General features: G+C 37.8%; 2 protein-coding genes across 2 annotated transcripts; both read right to left on the bottom strand.

Moving 5' to 3' along the window:
* Window positions 1-817: 817 nt before the first annotated feature.
* LOC139718439 (sulfotransferase 1C2-like) lies at window positions 818-21,909 on the bottom strand. The gene is made up of 7 exons (XM_071629911.1): window positions 21,812-21,909; window positions 20,811-20,981; window positions 17,103-17,362; window positions 15,649-15,772; window positions 14,997-15,094; window positions 1,441-1,633; window positions 818-978 (listed from the first exon to the last, which is right to left on the bottom strand). The coding sequence occupies exons 2-7, from the start codon at window positions 20,959-20,961 to the stop codon at window positions 818-820; spliced, it is 987 nt and encodes a 328-aa protein (XP_071486012.1). The 5' UTR covers window positions 20,962-20,981; window positions 21,812-21,909.
* LOC139718395 (sulfotransferase 1C3-like) lies at window positions 2,941-5,402 on the bottom strand. Its single transcript, XM_071629866.1, has 3 exons — window positions 5,242-5,402; window positions 3,631-3,890; window positions 2,941-3,060 (listed from the first exon to the last, which is right to left on the bottom strand). Exons 1-3 carry the CDS (start codon window positions 5,390-5,392, stop codon window positions 2,941-2,943), a joined length of 531 nt encoding a protein of 176 aa, XP_071485967.1. The 5' UTR covers window positions 5,393-5,402.
* Window positions 21,910-25,148: the final 3,239 nt, after the last annotated feature.

Genomic DNA, 25,148 nt, shown 5'->3' with positions numbered 1-25,148 from the left:
TGTATTCAGGACGATCTTAGAGTCTATATTTCATCAAGTATTATTTAATCTTGTTATATTTGATGCATTTTCACCGAGAAATATGAAAATAAATTTAAATTAAAAATTGAGAATAAATTGTTTTCATTCAATGCAATCACTTCAATTCAATTAAGATTTTCTTCCCATACAATATTTATCGTAATAACATGAATGTGGCAAGGATTTGAATGACATGCAAAAGGCCAAGATTTCCAAGTCTCTAATCAACTTTAAAAATACATACACAATTTCGCCTATAAGTTCTTATATATATATATCGGAGCTCGAGAATAATCTTTTTCTCAGGTGGCTCGTTTGAATCGGGGAAGGATTAGCAAATTCTGTAAATCTGAAATTTCGGTGCCCCCCCCCCCCCAAAAAAAAAAAAAAAGAGGTAATGGTAGAAATAAGGAAGAATGTAACAATCCACTTTGAAGTTGCACCAAAGAATATCTGTTTTCGAAATTTACAGGCCCCACATCAATTTTAGTGACCCTGGTCCAACGCTATAAAGTTAAGCCCTGCATATACATTCACATACACATAAAACGATATATATATATACACATTTATATTCATAATAACAAAAATATCTAATTAATGCTTACATAGAGCATAACATACAGTGTCGAATGTCCCTATGCGCTCAAGAAAACGTGAGATTATACAAGGACGCACCATTATCACTACAATAATATCACCATGCATGTATAGCATAATAGGATATGGGCGAGTCCACACATGCGGTATCTTCTCATCATTAAATTGTCTTGAAGTTGTGACAAAAAAATCTAAATCATTCGAACTGGTATGTGATGTCCAGTCCTGCAGTCTTTTCCTTAAACCACTGGTCGAACATTTCGTTCTGAGCCACAGTGAAGCGATTCTTCCACTGACCGGAAACCCCTGCAATGAGAAGGACATTACCAACTGCACGATACAGGAAGTATTTAAAACCTAAAAAGACAGTAAATAACGACATGACAATGATAACATGAAAACATTTAAGTAATTAATCAAAATGAATTGAAGCTATCACTAAAATCATATCATTCTCAGTGAACACTAGTTAGAATTTCAAGGTTAATTCTTTCCATCAGTAATCAATTACAAATATCCCAAAATTGTGAAATAGGTCAAATTTCTTGAGACGGGCGCATCTCAAGCAAGCTGCTTGTGTAATGTGCAAAAAGTCATTTTTTTTTTCTTTTTGGAAAGTGAGTAAGAAGTGGTTCCATTTCCTGGACTTTTTGAGCAATGAAACAATTAAACAAAACAGTTTAGTGTTAAATTCATCACATTTTATCATACACGGGAAACACATTAACATAAGTCGGAAATATCGCCAGATATTCCCGCCATTTGTGACGTAACAAACTACGATAGAACAAAAAGAAATGTCAACTCCAGACAGCATACCTTTGTTCATGAACGAGAAGGCGTTGACTACTTTGTAGAAGTCCCTGTTTGTATCTTTCTCCTCGGTCGTTTTAGTCGTGTACGTTTTCTTCATTCCCTTGAACGAGCTGTGCTCGACTACATTCTGGAGCTCCTCCTCGGTCAGATCAACGCCGATGTGGGTGGCCACCAGTCGTATACTGGTCACCGGATCCTTGCCAACATACAGAGGACGGGTAAAGGACAAATTGATTGTAACACTGTTCTATTTTGTCTCCTTGCTTTGAAAGATACACGCAATTCTATCATCCATTCTCCGAATTTCATAATCTTAAACTGCTACGATTAAAGTTACATTCACGTGTACGTGTGAAACGACTGCATGATTTTGCTCTTGTTTGTAAAAAGCAATTGAAACCGTGTTTCTATTTGCTTGAGCGCTTTTCAATGAGATCAATCTTTAAAAATTGAGATAAAAAAATTGTTCCAAATTACGATTAAAAAAAGTAGGCGAAGCTGCCTTATAGAATATTTGTATACACATGTAGAGCAGAAGAAACATTAAGACTTTGTTCCTTTCATGAGTGCAGGGCACTGTATCATGAAAGTTGTCATCCCTGAAAAGCTTTCAGAATCTGTGGCAATCACCATAGTAGCAGTCAGTGACCAGATCTTCTTAGCTAATCAAAACCCATATCTAATAGTTTTATTTATTGATATTCCGCTATATAGGACATAAGTCAAGGGTTATTGATGCGTGTACCTTCTTCATGTCCTCGTAGAAGACGAAGAGAACATTTTCTTTGTCCCTGATATTCCAGAACCGGAGGTTGTGATCTAGCCAAGGTCCATACGCCGCATCTGTCAAAGAAATTGTAGGGAAAGAAGTAATCAAATTCTCAAATTGATTAGGTTGCCTTGCACGTATATCTGAAGTTGTTTTCCCGCAATTCACCCCATTACGACTTGAAAGTGTAGTGGACACTGGGCAAGTAATTACGAGGTACCGAAGATGAATCCCGCTCGCTGCGAACATCTGTCATGTCTGTGGAGAAGATTACATTTTACCCACAATACCCACATTGACCTATTTGGGTACACATTATGCGACATTGACAATTGTAAAAGGATCGCAATGGCAGTGCACTAAAGAAGAGATCACTATTGTGCTTACCATTGTTTCTTAGAAGGTCATCCAATGCAAATATTGCAGTGTTATTGTCATTACAATTCTGTTCATGCTCAAAGGGACTTGTGATCATAGGGTTCTCTCGTCATCAAAGCAGATATGACGCCTATTTTGATGGTTATTTAAGGTACTGTACTACACTTATTTCTCAGAACTTTCCTCTTAAAATGGTACTGATCTCTTCAACTAGTTTTATGACCTTTGCACCCCACAAATAACAAACAAACAAACAAACAAACAAAACAAAACAAAACAAACAAAACCCAACATGTCTATTTGGTATTCATTATCTTTTCTAAGTGACGACAAAACTGTTTCAGACTTACTGTCCTCTAAGAAGGAATGTACAGTAGTAGCACCTCCCAGGGCATATCAACAGTCTGTGGTCCTGTAGCGAGCATGTGGTACAGAGAATTGAGACAATCCTTAGGGTTCCGAGCCACGTATATTACCTTCAAAAAATCAAAGCGAAACATAGCAGTCACATGAGGATTGCAAAGCAGAATGAATAAGGTCTTGCCCATGAACGTTTCAGTGACATTCATTTTCCTTCCCTATATCTTATTTAAGAAGTTTTTCGTTGAAGGTTAACGTTTTGCATGCATTATACGTGCACCACGAGCACCCTACAAAGTAATTTTTCCTCTCACAGCCTGGTGACATTGGTACACGTTCATGACTTCGTTTGTTTGTTTGTTTGTTTGTTTTTAATCACCTGCAATATTCAAGGGCTTTTTAATATTCGATATGCAATCAACTAGCATCCTCATTAAGATGAACATGAACATAAACTTGTCAGCTGATTAAACTGGGAAGTGGCACCAGAAATATTTTTGCGCCCCCCCCCCCCCCCGTACGGAATTTCTAGATCCGCCACTATTCTCGTGTGACAGTATTGGTACAAGTCTTAAAAATACTTTCTTTTGTATCTAGCGTAAAAACGCCGAACTGTATAAGAAGTGTTGACCTCCATTATGAGAATTATAGGGGGTGACTGATCACTTCCATCAACTCTTGCATACTTTTGCTCTCTCCTCCAGTTTTGGAGGCAAAAGTTGATGTGCAAGGTGGGTCGAGATGACTCTTGGTGACGTTGCCTTAGCAATCACATCAGCGAAAGGTGACATATCCATGGGATTCTTCAGTTCTTCCTCGCGGTTTTTCGGGAACTTCTGTGCCGTGTTTATCATCTCTATAGTACTGGTATGTGTTAATCGGTCGATCTTTTCTGGCACGCCTCTTGAAAGCACGAGACCAACAACCTCCATCATCCAGTGGGTTCCTAGAAAAATAATAAAGTTAAATAATTATACTTAACATAATTAAGTACACGCACAATATTCGCATGCATACAATAACACATGTCTGTGTGTTTGTTTGTTTGTTTGTTGTGTGTGTGGGGGGAGGGGTGGGTGTCTGTAAGGTGTTAAATCAAGAAGACAGAATTTCTTGCAAGAACTGAAAGAAAAACATGTTTGTGTACTTCCGTATGATATACCAATGTTAATGAGATGCTGGTGCCTATAGTTTATAACCTTCTGTCGCGGTAACCGGAAACAATGTCGTGTGTCATGACTTCTGTATGTCGACCTTGGAATACGCTAATGATTATGTTGTAAAGCTTGGGATATTCTAATCATGATTATACCAACTTCTTTTATATCCAATCTACGCTCACTGCATCACTGAAGTGTTACACTTATAAGTTTATGACATGAAGGAAGGGAATGTGACACGTATCAAATTCACTCAATCCCTAATCTTTACTTTATACTCTATAAATCATGCCGTCAAATTTGTTTTTGAGCAAAAATGTGTATATTACGAATTTATCCAAAAAAAAAAACTATGTTCATGAACATTCGGCTTACAAAGATATTGATAGCTTCTAAATGGATATGATGGTATTAATATAGTGTGTTTTGAAGGAAGGTTTTTGGTTACAAGAGCACCAGAGAAGAGGTTAGCCTTGAACCGGACGTTGAGGGAAATATCCGCCCGGCTCCACTGATTTTGTTTTCATATTAAGTTTCGACCTTTTGGTCTCACAGCACAACTGCGTAAAAATAGAACTTCTGGTGTAGTCAAACGTGAATTGTTTTGAAGCAAACAATATATTGAGGCAAACGACGAACTGCTTTTGTTTGCGAAATATGAAAAAAAAAATCACAGTTCTGACAGTTTCTGGAAAATTACATCATCCTTCAACAGGTCTGGTACAAATGGACTCTTCACATAGAGCATATCACTTTAATTCACATAGAGCATATCACTTTAGTAGGGGCAGTAAGGCCCATAATGTCAGAGTGCAAATTGAGGAAGTGCGTTTCATGCATGTAGGCATTAATGGCGGTCCTTTACCTGTGTGATATATGGAGAAGTACAAGATATACTCTACAGTTAATGAAGCTAATAACATTTTCACAATCATAATAAAACAGAGACACAAGTTACTACCTCGATCGTTTGTGACAATAGGAATGGGGAAAAGGTGATAATATTGTCATCATCATCATCCTGAGTATCATCTAAGCCATGGTTACACTCTACCAACATCATCATCATCATCATCCTCATCGTCACTCCTACACTGTAGGTTATGACAAAGATCATAGTGATATATGAGCGTATACCTGTTTTTGGATAGGTGCAGACCCACACGTCGTCCGGACGAACTTCAAACGTCTGCATCGCGTCGATACTGGAGTCCAGGACGGCATTGGGATACATAATGCCCTTGTACATGTGAATCTGATTTACATATGCAGGTTCGTTTGCCGCCATTTTGTTGGTCCGTCAGTCCTGGATATTTTAGATGAGGAAATGAGATGCAACGGGCATCGAAGTACATCCAACACGCTATGCTCAACTCTACACGATATTTGCAACCATGTTCTTACCTCAAGAAGACACCAGTTTTTTGTTTTGTTGTTGTTGTTTTTGTTACTTTTATTGAAGAGATCCTATCTTGCTCTCTTTAGCAAATGCCATAGATAATCGTAAAACTTCCAATCTCTACGACATGTTGTATACAGTTAATCGATGTGCAGGATACATATATGATTGTAATTACGCATGTTTTTGTTTCTGTTGTTCCGTCTATTTTTTCATGGGACTATACATGTATGCATACAAAATTACAAAGTATATAATCATGTATAATTTTGTTGTGGAGTAACGACTTAATGATGCCAGAATCATTCTCGCAACAGACTATATGCAATAAGAGGTCTATATCACCCTCTTCAGAATGCTGTACCTCAACCTTTGTCCCTTTGAAATGGCTACGTCGTAATACATGTATACCATTATGCCCCAAAGCACAGCTATACGCAGCGATATGCTATACACAAAGGTGTGACTGAGGCGTAACAGACTTTCTGCAAAGGGCGATCTCGTCTACCACCTATTTCAGAATGCTATTATGAGTATTGCTCAATCTTTATCCTTTTCTAACAACTAAAATGGTGATGTCGCTTCAAGCCTTATGTGTCCCTTCTCTACAGTTCAGAAAACAGCTGACCTTGTTCTTTGTCTGCTTTGACTGACGGTGTCGATATTGGAGGATTTTTTTATAGCGACGCTGTATTAGCAAATCAACATCCCAGGTTTGTAGTGTCATACGGGATTGAAACGTTCAGTCGATCACAGCCATTCTTCACACTCGACTACGAACGAATAAAGAGATCCGGTTTGAAAAGGAAATGGCAATACAATATTGACTAAACTCACAGAGCAATTTGCAGTCATTGTGCATTACCACTTTCGAGTAGTAATGCCTTCCTTTTCAACTATGTTTCTTCACAGCAAAAGATAGGCGTTAAGCACGAATGTCAATACAGGACCACACCGACAGGTGTAGAAGTATGATATGTTGTGATGATGTTGAAAAGCGTTCACCTGCATGATGGCACTTCGTGGTGACACTGTATAACTGGTGATATTTTTGACACTGCACTACCATGGTGTTAATTCAACAATGACACTACATGGTGTTGATAATATGACACTGCTGGTATTAATTCCAGTGGTAAAACCCCCGCCCACTGTGAATAGGAAACCACACGGTCACCAACTGATGTTCTGTGAGGTAGAGCCTAAATGTGTTCACATTTTTGTTTGAATAATGAGCTATCGGGAAGTTCTTGTTCGTCTTATTGAATTTCACAATCAACAAGAGCAGGAACCAACTACGGTATACCTATTAATAAGGAGTTTTGTATTTTGAATTGACACCCAGAGCTGTTAACTTAAGAAATGAACACCTGAAATTTAACACCAGCTCGATGTTTCATATAACACCCGACTTTTTGCAGTTTGAAATTGTGTTATTGATGTTATACACGCATGAACCGTCAGTTTCTGACCTAGAGAATCGTCGCGGACATGTTAACTGATGTGCATACCATATCTGAGCCTTTTAAACATGCACGAAATAGCACGACCAGAAATCACATGAGTAATATGGCGAAGATACCATAACAGTAAATTTCAGTAGGCGAGATAACGACATCATTATAAGAGCTGGAATAGTTTCGAGTGCAAACAGAACATTTTGCAGCACACAAAGACAACAAACATCGTACTTACCCTCCTTTCCTCAGAGCACACCGATGCCTCAATGTGCACGTATTTATTAACGCCGTGACACGGTTGTCTGCTTTCCAAATTTCCCACGCATTTTGATTCAGTTGCATGTTTATTCCGTGCACACTGATAAACTGCACGTGCAGTCACGACATTGTGTTTGGCGTTGTGTCTGTAGAGTTGATAGTCTGGGTGCCAGGGGCTGAAACTTATCTTAATGCCCTCCCATTTTTTGATAGGTTTTACCCTATTTCGAGGATGTTGAATCCGAATCCGGGTGATGCAAATCACTTATGTCTTATAAATCTCTCACAAAATCTTTTACACAGACTTCTCTGTGAAGGGGATGTGTACACTCAGTGAAGACGAAATAAAAAAGAATATATATATATATTTATACATATATATATATATATATATATATATATATATATACATATATAACATCTACATATTATATGTATCAATAGTGCAGCAGACAGCATCTTACATTGTTAAACCATTAGTTCATATCATAAGAATATATATATATATATATATATATATATATATATATTTATACATACATATATACATATATAACATCTACATATTATATGTATCAATAGTGCAGCAGACAGCATCTTACATTGTTAAACCATTAGTTCATATCATTAATTTGTCTTTCACTCAAGGAACGGTACCTGTGCCATGCAAGTTATCTAGAGTAACTCCAATATTTAAGGGAGGAGACAAATTAGATCTGGGAAACTATAGGCCAATATCAGTTCTGAATGTGTTTACAAAAATCTTTGAAAAAATCGTTTTCGGACAATTATATGGATACCTTAAACAATACTCATTATTATGTGAAAATCAGTTTGGATTCAGACCAAAACACTCCACGGAGACGGCACTTATAAATGTAACACAAAACTGGGCTGATTGTCTCGATAAAGGGAATGTAGTGGGAATGCTTACGATTTGTTGCTTTCCAAACTCAAACGTCTGGGGATTAGAGAAATATCACTAAAATGGCAGAGCACAATGTACTGTAGTTAACGGTATATCGTCTACAATGCAACCGATCGAGTGTGGTATTCCACAGGGTAGCAACCTCGGCCCACTTCTCTTTGTTATATACGTTAACGATATGTCAACCTGTTTGAAGGATTGTAACATCTCTTTGTACGCCGACGACACGTTAATTTATGCGCAAGGCAAGAATGCAAATAGAGTTGTCGATACGCTGAATAGGGAACTTAAAGTAGTGGATGTATGGCTTAATGATAACAAATTAGCACTGAATGTGAAGAAATGTGAATTCCTGATGATAGGTTCGAGGAAACGAATCAAACAAGTTTCTGTTCCAAGCGTTTATATAGGACAAAAACAAATTCAGCGAGTACGAAAATGTAAATACTTAGGGGTTATGTTAGACGAACATCTGGACTGGACTGCTCAAACAGAATCTGTTATCAAAAAGGTGAATAAGGATATTTATTTGCTTAAGAGGATTAAGGCTTTTATAAATCAAAAGGTAGCATTGGTGTTTTATAAGTCCGTAATTCAGACTAAATTTGATTATTGTGATAGTGTTTAGGGGACTATGGGAATAGGACTAAAGAGCAGACTTCAAAAGCAACAAAATCGTGCCCTTCGAACAGTTATGGGCGTAAACTGGGAATTTCCTTCTGAATCTATATATCGTGAACTGAAAATTGATAAACTTGAAACTCGGAGGAAAAAGCGAATTCTTTATACAATGTATAAGATCGCACATGAAATGTCACCTCACGTTATTTGTAAACTTTTTCAATTTAAGAATAATGAGCATAATCTTAGACACCAAATGAATAATTTTCAGTTACCAAAAGTCCGTACTGAATTAAAAAAAGAAGTTTGTCGTTTAGTGGGGTAAGACTTTGGAATAAAAGGGCTTGGTTGGAACAACTTCAGGAGACAGGTGAATAATTTTATAACGTGAAACATTTGAGTTTAGTAAACACCGGAGATTAGTAAAATAAGTGGGCGGGGGGGGGGGGGGAGATCAGTCTGCAATTAGCTGATTTCATTTGTGTACCTTACTATGACAATTATCTTAAATTTTGTATAATTTCTGATAATTCTATTCTGTACATATTTCTATGTCTTAAGTTTTGTACGTTTGTTATGCTGTTTTGTATTGTTTTGTTTTGTTTTAATCTGTTTTTCCTACTCATTTGCAGTTATGTAACTTTTGTATTGTACAATTCATTGTGTATCGTGTATTTTTAATTCACGGACTGACCAAAAAACAGCCTCCGGCTGAGTCCGGTACCGTGACAGAATAAAATGAATGAATGAAAATGAATGAATATGCCCTCATATATATCTGTATATATATATATATATATATATATATATATATATATATATCTGTTTATTTAACATATCTCATATTCACTGATAGCCTCTATTAAGAATATTATTAATGTGCATTCCGAGATGACAAGACTGTTTTTTTTTTCTTAAGCTCTGAAGGAAATTTGTTTGTAAATGCAGACTCATGGATTAACATTCGAAGAGCATGTATTTAAAAGAATGTAATTAACATCTATTTCACGTGAAATCCTGCAGAGAGATTTGGAACGTTGCAATGTTTAAGTATTCATTAGATATATCATATTGGAATGTTTGTCGCAAATATGTATATAAAGAGCAATGTTTGCAAGGTATACATAATCTCAGAGCAACTTGCAGTGTACTTTTCAGATTGCACATTGTATAGAAGGGTACTTTCTTTAAGGGGGATTCCGAGTCAGATAAAAGTCAATCTCAAAAGAGAAAGTAAAATATGACAAGCAAAGTGAAGATTTGGTCAAAAATAAACGGAGAAAAAATCAGGGAATTTATGAAATTGTGTAGCTATGATAATTTCTGCTGAACAGTTGATACAGATGTGTAGATGAGGAAGAGTGGGCCGATGGTGACATCACCTCACAATTTCCCATTGGTCGTGTTATATATGTATATATATATATATATATATATATATATATATATGTGTGTGTGTGTGTGTGTGTGTGAGTGTGTATATATGTATAATGAAATATACATATATATATATATATATATATATATATATATATATATATAAAGTTGCATTCCTGCTACAAAATGATAATCAGTTAGGTATATCACGGTTTGAGAGTGGGCATTTTTTTTTTCTGAGAGAATTTTCTTTTTCTTTTCAGACTAAAGTTTTACTGGTCCAGATATTTTCTTTGCAAGACACGCGAGCTACTCTAAGAATACCCAGTTACTGCAAGACGAACTGTGAGTCTGTTGCACGAAGTAAATTTCTTCGTGGCAGTCTTTTTATTCATATAATTTGTGTTAAAAAAAGTCTTGAGGTCGAGATCACAATTTAGCTTTCCTTCTGGTATGCTCTATTGCACATTAAGAAAATAAACCTTCATAAAGAAAAATGATATCCTTAACGGTGGTAGCTTTAGAGTAGAGATCAACTAAGATAATGTTTGAGCTCATTTATTTCAATTCAGTTAAATTCGATCCAATTCTATTAAACTATTTTCCCCCACAGAACATACATATACATATAGTTTCCCTTTCATTATGTATTATGCTATATTATTCATGCTCTGAGGAAAAAAGACAAATATGAGGAGTCCACTAAAAGCAAAGCTTAAACTGTGGGCAACTCATCTAATTGACTAATGACTTAAAAAAGGTCCGAATCTACGTCACTTTTTTTCAAACCCAAAATCTCACTCATTTTTGTTTTCAATAGGTTATGATCTGAACTGATCGCCGAAACAAGTATCTATCTTTTCGTTCTCTATTCCTATATACAATATATCTCATGTCCAGAAAGACTCAAGAATATAAATCTATCTCAAGCGGCAAGTTTAATCAACACATTTTCCCGATACATAAAAAAACACGACATACAAAATTACATAAACATTCAGATATAAAACTATTCATTCAAAAATCATCGCATTATTGCAGGAATGGAAAAGAGAGGACCACATTAAAGACAAGATGATAGAAATGTGGGCTCCTGAAAGAACTTACGAAAGACGAAAAGTAAAGCAATGGAAACACACACACACACACACACACACCATACGTACAGAGGCTTGGGGAAACAAAGGAGACCTCCGGACGATTTTCAGACTTTTACATTTGAACAACTATAAATTAGTTATACCGAGTACAGAGTTTTGGAATTTATAATGATTGGGATGAAGAATAAGAATGTTTTCAAAATTTATAACTAATTACAATGAGCAAGGATGATGACATGGCAGCCTCACGGAACAGGTCCCGGCATGCCTCTAATCTATAGGCGCCATATATGAATCCATGATCCCATCACATATCAGTTTCTCTATCCTTTGTTTTTGAAGTGTTTATTACTACTTACTCATTGCCTTCATTTGAGTAAGAAAGAAGGAAGAAGGAATAAGGGAACTGGGGTCCGAAGCATATGCCGAGCAACTTCCAGCATAAGAGTATTATACCTGTTATTTATGTTCACATCAAAATGTTATATTGCAGTTGTTATCATACAGGATCCAAATTATTCGAATTGGTATGTGATGTCCAGTCCTGCAGTCTTTTCCTTAAACCACTGGTCGAACATTTCATTCTGGGCCACAGTGAAGCGATTCTTCCACTGACCGGAAACCCCTGCAATCAAAAGAAACAATGCAAACTCCACTACAAAGGAATCAGTTTAAAACACAGTACAGTATATTAGCTAATGCATGATCTTACCTGTAACCATCTGACAATGATGGCATAAGTATACCTTGTATATAGTTGTCGAGTAAAATAACTATAAACGTAAACAGAAATCCAAATCACCTTAATGTATACTTGCCGGAATTCACTTAACCGCTTCTTTTCCGTGTTAACCATCTCAAAAGGGATCACATTCACATCTGAATGAAACCTCCTGAATAAAGCTTAAGGCCGTGTCACATCTTTTCGGGGAAGCCTTGCGTGCGACTTGCGAAGAACAATTGTTTCTTCCCGGAGGTCCCCGCAGATGACTCGCACGTAACAGTACCTAGCACGTATCTCACCCGTAGTCGCCCGGAGGTGCGCACGCAAATCTTTTTTACCCGTAACACCTTTCCGGGCAAGCTACGCGGGCATGTTGCGTGTGAGGATTTTTCAGCATACCGGACAATTTCTGAGGGCGGACAAGGATTTGGGCGAGTTGTGCATATGTCTTACTTGCTTGATGCCTGCTACTTATGTTCTTCTTGCGGGTGAACTGCGTGCTAAGCGCGTGGGGGCTGACGACTCAGAAATTCATCTGAAGGAACGACAGAAGTCCAACAGAAATGACAGAATGTCATTATCTTGGCCGCGCTGACCGCATACGGGGACTGCGAAGTACCTGCTTGGGAGTTGCCTGCGAGGTGCTGCTCAAAACTTGGCTGCGGGTAAATCGGACTTGCGTGCGCAGCTCCGGGCAACTACCGGCGAGATAATTTTCCTGCGTGCTGGAAAAACCTTACTCGCAACAAGCCCGCGTAGCTTGCCCGGAAAGGTGTGACACGGCCTTTAGGCAGCCGAACTCATTCGGTGGGGTCAAAAACCAACTGCACTTACAATTTGTTTTGTGATGATTGTGGAGGAGCAGAAAGTTACAAAAACGTGCCGTCAATGTCCTGCACATTTCGGTAAATTTACCAAAATGTCCAATTTACCAAAATGTACCGTAACAGGCCTTTCCGTCACCAGCAAGCAATATCCCTCACAAACTTCAACTTTCTGATGAGCAGTAAACAGTGGAAGCATGTTATTAGCAAAGGACTGTAAAGTATTATACGTAGCTAACAATGCATCCCAGAAGTCCAGAACAAACTACACGAACTAATGTCCGCCGCAGCATGGACCGAATATACATGGACTGTTCACGGCAGACTTTCTTTGATGTTATCATCGTCGCCGACACAATATATGCATCTTAATGAGTACATTCAAGTGTCTGGACAATAACGATTGTGTGATAATGTATCATCACTAACAAAAGAATCGTTTCCCTCTTCGCTGATGTGTCTTTATCAGACGGAGGAGCAGCAAACCTGAGATCATGACAATATTTGTGTCAAACGATGGGTAATTGCTGATTCGCACATTTTCGCACACGTATAAGACCTTGCCATATGGTAAGATATACCTGTTTTCTACCATTACCGTCACTTTTTGCTCTGGAATAAGCTGCGGAAAAGTGAAATATTGAGATCACAAATGACAATCATTCTGCCAAAATGTTAGCTTTCTTTTAAAAACTGCCTACTTCTCCCAAGCGAAATTGTTTGAGACATGATTTCCTACCATACACCACAACTGCACATTCATTTATTTTTTCTGCGCATGTAGATTTAGTTTTCTCGAATCTCCGTCTTGTTCTTCTCCCGGCTTGCTGGCGGTGACGATCATTGGATCAAAGCAGTGAAGCATGCTAAAAATGTCTTTGTGGCGCCTTTGAGATGTACAGGCGCATTGATTGATTATTAACAATGAACGTCCTTGTATATTAGGTTCATGGCCGCAGAGAGTGGGTAACTTTTAACTCGCCTGCGCAAATGGAGTTGGCCGTTTTGGCGCCACATGCAGCCTGCCTGTGCGGTGCTCTAAAGCAAACTGTGGACCACATCTTGTTCGAGTGCTCCAGACTTGTTCCTCCTGGGAGCCCTCCCATTCATGATCTGACCTACCCAAGCCATGACACTATGGACTAGTTAGGGCAGCTTCACGAAACAGTGTAGCAACACTCAGGCCTCATACAAAGAACGAGCGAGAACGTTAAATAACCAATCCTAGATAGAATACCTTTGTTCATGAACGAGAAGGCGTTGACCACGTCGTAGAAGTCCTTGTTTGTACCTTTCTCCTCGGGCGTTTTAGTCGTGTACGTTTTCTTCATTCCCTTAAACGAGCTGTGCTCAACTACCTTCTGGAGTTCCTCGTCGGTCAGATCAATGCCGATGTGGGTGGCCACCTGTCGTATACTATTCACCGGATCCTTTTCAACATACAGAGGACGGATAAAGGACAAAATTATATAGATTAATTTTGTAACACTGGCCTATTCTGTCTTCTTGCTTTGAAAGGCACATGCAATTACGTCAATCATTTTCTGAATTCACAATAGATTTTTACAATAAAGTTCCGCATGTACGTGCAGGGCCGGCGCAGTGTTTTCAAAAGTGTGGGGGCCCACTTCCGGGTTTCATGAGCTAACAAGCAAAAAAAAAAAAAAAAAAGGTCCTCAGCTCATCTCTCCCCGTCCCCGTCCACTTCCGGGTTTCTTCAGCTGACAAGCAAAAAAAAAAAAAAAAAAAAAAAATGGCCTCAGCTCATCTCTCCCCCGTCCACTTCCGGGTTTCCTCAGCTGACAAGCAAAAAAAAAAAAAAAAAGGTCCTCAGCTCATTCTCTCCAAGATCTCTATCTATTTCTATTTTAGTGCCACTTACGTACTTCCGGGTTGAAAAAAGTGTGGGGGCCCAAAGTGATGACACCTTATGTATTCCTTTGTGTGGTGCACAAAAACTTGTGGGGGCCCGAGCCCCCACGGCCCCCACGGCCCCCACGGCCCCTGCGTGCAAAAGGACTATGAGTTTGTTCTTGTTTGTGTCGAATGTCATTGAAATCCTTTTTCTGATTGCTCGTGAGCTTTTCATTGAGGTCAACTTTAGCACAAGATAAAACGTGTATTCCAGCGAACTAATCCTTGCCTTCGAATTTTGTATAGACAGTGTGTAGATCAATAGGGATATGGAAATTATTTTGTACCTTCTTCATGTTCTCGTAGAAGAGGAAGAGAACGTTTTCTTTGTTCCTGATTTTCCAGAAGCCATGGTTGTGATCAAGCCACGGACCACACGACGTCTCTATCAAAAAAATCATACATTAAAGATGAAAAGGGTCATCGAATCATCATGTCCTGATTCGTCTCGCACAGACATCAAAAGTCGTTTTCAATCTTTTACATCTTTTTGTGACCTACCAGTATGTAGTGGACTCGTATCGAGGCTTGTAATCTGGAGACTTGAAGTAGACTATGGTGTACCCACAATTCCCTATTTGACCAAAGGGTAGAAAAATGAGCAGCTAGAAATGATGCCGTGCCATTGTCCTCTAAGATCACTGTATTGCAAAGAAGGCTTTAACTCTGTGATAAAATCGGGTGATATTATTTTCATTATCTGTTGCACGCTCAGATCCAAAGGCCTTGTGATCATCTTAACAAGGTTCTCTGTTCATTGTCAGATCCCTTACAAGGCCTCTATAATATGCTGTTATGAAGTTCTCTACATTTTGTGGTTGCTGCTTTTTTTTTTCGAAGAAAAAGGTATGGCCTTGCCTTCTTCAAATACACGTATGTACAGTGTTTGCGATGCGTTATCTTTTCCAAGTGGCGAGTATAACTTTGATTCAGACTCACTGTCTTTTAAGAAGGATTCCAACAGTGTCTCCCATGCGATCATGCCAACAACGTCTTCTTCTGCCATCATCATGTTGTACAGAGAATTGAGACAGTCCTTGGGGTTCCGAGCCACGTATATTACCTTAAAAAAAACCGCAACAACACCGAGATTACAGAGAAGGACGCATTATAGTCCACACTGCAAAAAGTCCGGTGTTACAAAAGAAACACCGAGCCGGTGTTAAATTCCCGGTGCTCATTTATGGTGTTAGATTAACACGGCAGGGTGAAATTTCAAAATATAGAATTGTGTTTTGAATCGTTTCTTAGTTACTTTTCTTCTTGTTGATTTTGAACTTCAACAAGACGATCAAGAATTTTCCGATAAAGTACTTGATTTAAAAAAGTGTAAACACATTTACACCACAGTAACACCAGTTGGTGTGATCTCCTATTGAAACTGGACGGGTGTTTTAACATTGAAATTAACACCAGCAATATCAAATCAACACCATGTGGTGTCACTTTTTTTAAATTAACACCAGCGCAGTGTCAAAAATATCACCAGGTATAATACAGTGTCAAATTAACTCCACGAAGTGACAGGTGAACACTTTTCAACACCATCACAACATACTTTCTACACCTGTGGGTGTAGTCCTCTATTGACACTTGATCGGTGTTAGATTTAACACCTAAGGTGTTAAATCTAACACCGATTTTTTTTTTTTTTTTTGCAGTGTGCAGATGAACAATGTATTTATATACATAAATTCCTTTTTACTTTCACTCATTTGACATGAATTTTCCCGAAGAGCAAGGCTTTATACATGCATTGCGCTTAAAGAGAGTCCCTCATTTCTTTCAATCTCAGAGGGAGACAATATTTGGGCCTCTAGACTTACACAATTTCTTTTGTTTGTTTTTCATTTCATGTGATACTTGATCGCTTTTTGAATACTCTGTGTGAAAATAACGGTCATTTCTGTTCGATGAATGTAATGCGCAGATGATGAATAGTGATGATACACTACTCAAATAGAACGTTTTGCTTTTTGTCAGCAATGATTAAGAGCTTTTGAAATTGAACATAGCACCATTTCAAAGTTTGTATAGTTTTAGTTCACTTTACATAATTCATCTATAGATCATCCTTTAACGTTAATTGTTTTCATGCCTTTCCTTCCTCTAAAAAAAAGACCGAAGTGTCCATTAATTAATTTCTGATGGTAACATTAATCAACTTTCCCTACTTGTCTGCTGAAACGGTACTTATACATTTTAGACATATCTTACCATGTCAATGAAGTTTACTTATGGTCTTGTTACTTAGGACCACTTTGTACAGGCCTTGGTAAACCTTGTCATGTATGCCGTATACAATAGACAGAGCTGCGTATTGTAATCAGTGTTGACTTTAGTGATCGTGATAATTAGATTACTGGGGAAGGGTGATTCCAACTCTTGCATACTTTTCCTCTCTCCTCCAGCTTTGGAGGTAACAGTTGATGCGCGAGATGGGTGATGATGACTCTCGGTGACGTTGCCTTGGCAACCACATCAATGAATGGTGACATATCCATGGGATTCTTTAGTTCCTCCTCGCGGTTTTTCGGGAACTTCTGTGCTGTGTTTATCATCTCTATAGTACTGGTATTTAATGATCGGTCGATCTTTTCTGGCACGCCTCTTGAAAGTACGAGACCAACTATCTCCATCATCCAGTGCGTTCCTGGACGAACGATAAAGTTATGTAATTAAATATTTATAATATTACAGTATTACACGAACAATACTTTACACACAGCATTTGTAAGCAAGGATACGCGTGTGGTACGTTTATACCACATAATCATTTGTGTGTATGTATGTGCGTAGGGTAGGCACCCTATATCAAATCAACAAGACAGACTTCCTTGTAAAACTTAATAAGGAAAACCACATGTTTGCCTATAACTTCCGTATATACTATTGTGAACGGGATGCTGCCGCCTATAGTTTATAACCTTGTATAAATCGCGGGAACCGGAAACAATGTCGTGTGTGATGACTTCTGATGTCGTCGACCTTGGACCACTATTATAGACCTAATTATGCTGTAACCACTAAAGAGGGACTTTGATATTGCATGGCTGCATGATCACACTGTATAACAATTGTTTTCACATCTGATCTATTTATGCTAGTTCATGTATCACTGCATAAATAAACTGTGGGTATGAAATGAGGGATGTTCGCCAAAGGAATACGTGACACAAATAGACTGTGGGTATTTGAATATGAAGGATGTTCGCAAAAAGGAATATGTGACACATATTGTTGATGTCAAAAGCGAGAAAACAAATTTCACCCGTGCTTTTCTCCGGCGCGATTTCAAAGAATTGCTCCTCCAGGAAGATCAATGAGATGAATACCAATACCCACACACACACACACACACACAGAGCACACTTACACACACACACAAGTAAAAGAAAAGTAATAATAATATCAATAAACAGGTATTACGAAACAGTGTCAGGTATGTGACTGGCAATTTCAACCAACTTCAACTATACCAAATAATTATATCAAAATCAAATCTGAAACACTCCACGTCATAATTATGCGGGCAGTATAATTTGGAGAGGATTTCCACAGGATCTAAAAAAAGATGAACACCCGAAACGCTTTTCGGAAATTATTGCGAACGTATCTCTTATCAAATAATGTATAAATGATCCCCTTAAAAACTGTAGATATGTATAACATTGCTTATGTGAATATTGTAAATACGTTATATCATTGAAAGGACTGGCCTCGACTAGCTTGCACGCTATTGCCGGTTCTTTTTTTGCCAAAACTGTACTTTAACTATTGACAGTTTTAACTATGTTGACGATGTTTGTTTGGTAAATTTTATTTCATTTTATTTCATTTTATTTTATTTTATTTTATTTTATTTTATTTTATTTTACTTTACTTTACTTTACTTTACTTTACTTTCATTGCATTTCATTGCATTTCATTTCATACTAAGGGTGATTGAGTGGAACGCTTTTCAAATCTGGCGTCAAGAAATCAGTCTGGCAATGCTGTATAGACAGAATCCGCTTTGATATCAAATTTCATCAGTATCAAAATCAACTGATATCAAATGGGACAACCATCTTATACCGTTGTCTTCAATCACAATTGGCCATACATGTCATTTTCAGACCCCAGTCTGCCCAGGTTCCCAGGTTCTGACTTCCTCCTTTTCTTCCTATGCACAATATACTGAGAAGTGAATGGAATGCAATCGAGGAGGATCCAACTGACTTCTCATCACCTGGGTCCCATTTCATAAAAGATGTTAGGATGACAACTCTTGCTGGAATGGCAACTTTCCATAGCAACAGCCAATCAGGAAGCTGGATTCTTTCTTGTCGTATATATACCATGACAATTGTCATTCCACCAAGAGTTGCCATCATATCAACTTTTTAAGATGTCTCCCAGTTTGCATTACGGGAGGTTCTACTGTTGATAGCAAGCAGCTAGTCCTATAACGATGCACTTTTAACTGAACCTCAGTGTAGACAATAATGCACCGAGATCCTATCTGTGCTTATAGTTTGATTGACTCTATGCAGTGTGATTAATCTTCAAACCCTGGAGGAATATGCACTACAAATGGAAGAAGAAGGAGAAGACGTGTAAAGATGTCCAATAATCAATCTTCCATTTATGTTAAGTCAAAATTTTGTTTATCTCTTTAAAGTGTATGATCAACAAATGTACACAAGGGCCCCATTTCATCAAAGATGCAACTTTTGCTGGAATGGCAACTTCCCATAGTAACAGCCAATCAGGAAGCTGAATTTTTGTCATTAACATGACAATTGCCATTCCAGCAAGAGTTGCTATCATATCGACTTCTAATGAAATGGTACCCTATAGCTGGTCTGTGATTATTGGACTTCTGAACGGAAAAGATAATACTGTGTAGTAACGCGTTGTATAGTTTGGTCACAAGAGCATCAGAGAGAATGTTATTTGTTTCGAATAGGAAGTTAAGAGAAACATCCGCCCGGCTATACCAGTTTTGTTTTGATTATTGTTCAACTTTTTTTTTGGTTGGCCTCACACCATAAACAGATTTATAGCTCCCAACTCCTGAACACTGTATACTATCACTTTTCTTCCCTTCACTTCCTATTCGGTACCCCCTTATTCTTGTCCCTTGTTATCGTTTTTTTTCCTTTTATATTCCACCTTGTGTTGTCCTTTTTGGTCAAGTGACAATTAAATACTTTAAAGATTTACGTTATTTGTTCTCTGTGTGTGGTCCTTTGTGTGGTCCTTTAGTTAAAGAAAAAAAAAATATACAGAATCAATTGTTACAAGGCGTAATGTTTAGAGGCGGTTGTCCAAGTCAAGTTATTTGCTTATTATAATGGTCTCCCCCACCTGTATATTTAAAGATTTGCCATAAAAAAAGTGTTATTTCACATGATTGTATATTTGTAATGTGAACTATTATTTATATTTTCGTGACTTGTGAATAACATGTTTCATATTGTCATACTTATTTTCTTTTATATACAAGTGGAGAAATAAAACTTAGTGAAACTGAAAGTGAAACCGTGTTTAAAAAAAATCTGGCGTATAGTCAAACCTAAATGTTTTGCAACAAAGCCCTTACATGCACAATTCTAGCAGTCTTTAAGGAAACGACGTACTGCTATAGATTGAAAAAATGTTAAGCTCCACAGTACTGTATTTGCATTAATTTTAAGGTAAAAATGAGACCATCCTTCAACAGGTCTGATTACAAAGGACTCTTCATAAAGGGGCATATCAATGCACTCAGTATAGGGTCATGATGTAAGAACTCGAATGGATAAAGTTGTTTCATGCATGCATGTCTGTGAATGGTACCTACATAATCTTAATGAAAATTTCTTAATGAAAATAATAACATTTCATAATAATTATATTTAAAAAAATCAATAGTTATGAACTCTCAATCTATAACAACGAAACTGAGAAAAGGTGATAGTACGATTATTTTTATCATCACTATCCTTAGTATCGTTTCAAGCCAAGACGTCACGCTCTTACCATCATCATCATCATTGTCCTCATCAACCTCATCGTCATCAACAGCATCGTCGTCATTTCTATGATAAAGATCACAATAATCGATGGATGCGTACCTGATTTCGGGTAGGTGCAGATCCACACGTCGTCCGGACGAACTTCAAACGTCTGCATCGCGTCGATGCTGGAGTCCAGAACGATGTTGGGATACATAAAGCCCTTGTACTCATGAGACTGATTTATAAACGCAGGTTCGTTTGCCGCCATTTTGTTGGTCCGCCAGAGTTCTGTGTTTCGAGAGACCATGGAAGACGATGCAACAGGCAGAAAAGTGGGTACGCTTTGCATTCGAGCATACAATGTTCAACTCTAGGAGATAATTTGCAACCATGCAGTTTCTTAAGTCAAGTGCACACCAGTTCGTTAAACTCGAATTGAGAGATGATGTCTTGCTCTTAATAGCAAATCCTATAGATAATCAGTTACTCATCACTTATCAATCACTGACTCTCTGTCTCTATACGACATGTAGGGCCCTACATGTGCATAACAGACGTAATAATGTTCAATACATTAATCATGTTTAAATATGAATAAGTGTGTGGTTATCTCTCTCGTTTATGTTTTGCAGACACACTCATGCATAGCTTGATAAGAATGTGTGATATAAAACGTATAATCATATCTTTTTGGGGGAGTAATGAACCTGTCTCAACGCTACAATCATCCTTGTTTACCCCTTGAAGTAAATGGTCACTGCTCTATACATAACCAACTCGAGTAAAATGCTTCCCCTCTCGACTGCTTCCCTGAAATTGCATTTGAAACCTTCATACACGCATGGGATTGTTGCTTTCTGACCGCGCTACCAGTTGCGAGAGATTAAATGCAATGCATACCCTGTCCACCTCTCAATGACAGAGCCTTCTCACCATGCAAATACCAGCACGATCAGAGATCACAAAAGGAAGTGCATTCAACCTGATCGCAACGGCACTATAACTGAAACTTTCGGTTACGATAATGGTATCTGTAAGAATAAACAATTCCGAGCGTGAAACAGAGCGTTTCGCATTAGTAAAACAGTGCACGAAAACGACAGCAAACTTTGACTTACCCTACTTTCCTCATGTAGATCGATCCCTCGATGTACGAATATTGATAGCAATGGCGTAGTACGGTGGTCTGACCTCCGGCTTCTATCCTGTATTTTAATTCAGCCGCTTCAAGCACTGGAAGGTCTTCTTCCGTTTGCATTGCGAGGCTATACGTACAGGCAGATTGTATTTGCATTGTGTTTTCTAAAGACTTGTTCCAATTGAATAGCCCCGTGCAAACACAAAACTTAAAATGTATATATACCAACCAGAACGAGCAATCCCTCTTAGGCTCGGGCAAAGTCGAGTTTGTCAATGCTTGTCTGGATCTCAAGAGTTCTATTGCCCTGGATGTTTGTTTTGCGCAGTATTAAGAGATTTTGATAGAATAATGGTATCCTTTAAATTCATGAAATCAATCAGTTGTATGTAATGTCCTATTCAAACAAACAGGACGAAATGACGATTACAGTCCTAAATGAGAGATATTATCATTTTAATAATTGATCAGTGATGGTAATATTTTTTCCAAACAGCAGTAGAAAATAGTCTGATGTTTGAAAGATGCTTTAGAACAGCTCAGAAGGAACGAAGCACACCTGCGAGAAAATGGAATTTGTAACAAAGTGTATAGGGCCTTCATTTTCACGATAGCAAAGCATGAGAAAAGTAGATCCTTATTCGTTCTGCACGAATTTACCCCTTCTTTTGAGCGAATCAAGTATTTCATTGGAACGGATAATGAGAGAGAACATTAATTTACCCTCCTTTCATGCGTACTTAAGTATAAGAAACATCGTCTATATAATGTATGTACGAGTGTGATAAATTATTGTAGCTATTTCATATGATTGTTTGATTTGACTTAGTAGATATGAACTTCTCAATATATGCGATACGACCTCAAGAAATTGACGCGCAGAAAAAAGAAAAAAAAATCAGATTGCATACAGGAATTTTCGTTACAGCACCGTGTGGTACAATGACCCTAAAATTCGACCGTCTAATAATGTATTCCGCACTCTGCCTGCTGAGACACAGCGTTCGATTCGTGTCGATCGATGGGAAAACCTACGTCTTTGGTTGCCCCTCCGTAATAACGATGCAAATGATGCTTTGACCTTTTCCTTCACTTCAAAGACTATACCTCCATTTGCGAATCCGCACCATCAGGGCGTGAATAATTCTTGAGACCAAAAGCATCGCCCCTACCACTTAAGGCAACTGGAGAGTGCAACCTAGTTCTCTCTGTGAAATTAGATCACACTGAATGCAGTAGTTCCGATGACGGAGGTTTAATCCTATGTAATTTCGGGACAGAACTAATCATCTCCTCCATTAATTTGCTGAGCTCTGTGATGGCATGACACATTGAAACTCTACACCTTCAGTCACAGCTTTTATTATGGTTTTCTCAAACAAATAAAAGGTATCGCTTATATATTCCGTATTGATATCTGTTTTACCTTGTCATGTCTTTTGAAGGAATTTTTTCTCATTCTCTCCTAGATGTTAAAGTACTTTGCGCAAGTTCATAATTAATCGTAGCATGGAGCTTGGAATCTCCTGAGTGAAATAATTGACACACCACGCACGCACAAACACGTACGCGCATTATAGTCTCTTTTCATTATCTCTGTTTCTAGATCTACCGCCCTGTATCCTTCTAATATATTGCGTAACATATATGAAGAAAAATTGAGGGGATATAAGCAGGAACATAGACTAGATTAAGTTTGATAAATGATGACTGCAATTTCCTGTAATGTTGTAGTTCCTATTTTTATACATCGTAAACAATTACTCTGTGATCAAGGAAAGACTTAGGCCCTAACCATGCTCTTCAACAACTATAACTGATAGTTTCGCCCATATTATAATTTCTTTGATCGATCAATGTCCCCAAAATAATGTCGAGCAAATGAAATAAGTGAAATATAATGAAACAGACTACTGTACCTTAGGGCCACACATTCCAATTATACCCACATAATTTATTGCTGTCATCCCAATGTGACGACAAAATAATGGAAGGGATAATGGCTTTATATATTTCTCATCTTTTCTTCAGGCTGTCGTCTTTTTTGAAAAGCTACCTGTCTATCCAACGAAAGCCATCTGCATTCCTGTCAAACCAATGCATTCTACCATTGCATGCATAATTCAATCAGATCGCCATTTATTTCTCTATCATGAACAGCTCAAAATCAACATGTCTTTCCAATCTTTTTATCAAATTATTGTTCATCTAATCTTGCTTATAACTAAATCATTATACCAATCATTGTACGCTTATTTTTTTGAAAAATGACAAAAAAATATTCATCCAGAATAATCCTCTGTGAAAAAAAAGAAAAGGATGCATCACAATCATGTTCAGGAGTGAAAAAATAGATGGAACATCCACATCATAACAACCATGTTTGAATCACAGAATTATTGATGCATTTATTAACAACAAATAACATATATAACGAGTTTACATAGAGTGATCGCAACATACTTTATCGTTCTTCTTAACAGTGATACATACGGCGTACTTGTTCATTTTCCATAATAGTAAGCTAATGAAGTAACATCGTCAAGTTGAAAATTTCTTTAAGAAAAAAAAAACAACAAACAAAGCAGGGTCCGCGGCAGGATGGGGCTGCAGTCCCTCCCCCCCCCCCCCACTTGTTTGCCTCGGCAAAAAAGGCAATTTGTATGTAAAAAAAAATCACAACACCCATGAGTTCCCAAAGTCTCCGTCCTTAGATTGTTTCTGTCAAAAAAGGGGATGACACCATTGACATTACCCCCCCCCCCCCCTCCCCGGCTCGGCAGCCCCACACCCTGAAAAACGTTCCGCGGCCCCTGCAAAGCACGTTGTATTTCATCTTATAACTTCATCAGTGGGCATTATACTTTGGAAATATACAGTTCTATTGAAAGGCTATGTCTATAATTTGGCACTTTTCATTCTTAACCTTAAATCCAAGACAAAAAATGTCTGTACAACGCAATGCAATGGAAATTCAATTCAAATTCAAATAATGCTTTTTTCCATGTAAAGTAGTACAAAATAATGTACATAACGTTTACATCATTACAGAATTTTTAAAGGAATCACACAAGCTTCAACAATAAAACATCGTATACTATTATTGTAATATCAACTTTGTATTTCGATAAATGAACAAGTTAGCAACTACAATTTTATTTTCTAACTGTATAATATGGAAAAGAGGAAATCACAAGAGAAGCATAGCTTGTAAATTTTGTGAATTACTCTGGGAGATAAGGGCGTCTCAAGATCCGTTAAGGACTCCGTGTATGAGAAAGTTCTATGAGTTGTCGACAATGAACATGATTATAAAT

Source organism: Diadema antillarum, unplaced genomic scaffold, assembly GCF_040938485.1.
Source record: "Diadema antillarum isolate AM-2024a unplaced genomic scaffold, OU_Dant_1.0 scf00000094, whole genome shotgun sequence".
NCBI classification, from domain to species: Eukaryota; Metazoa; Echinodermata; class Echinoidea; order Diadematoida; family Diadematidae; genus Diadema; species Diadema antillarum.
This window is presented reverse-complemented; position numbering and strand designations above follow the sequence as displayed.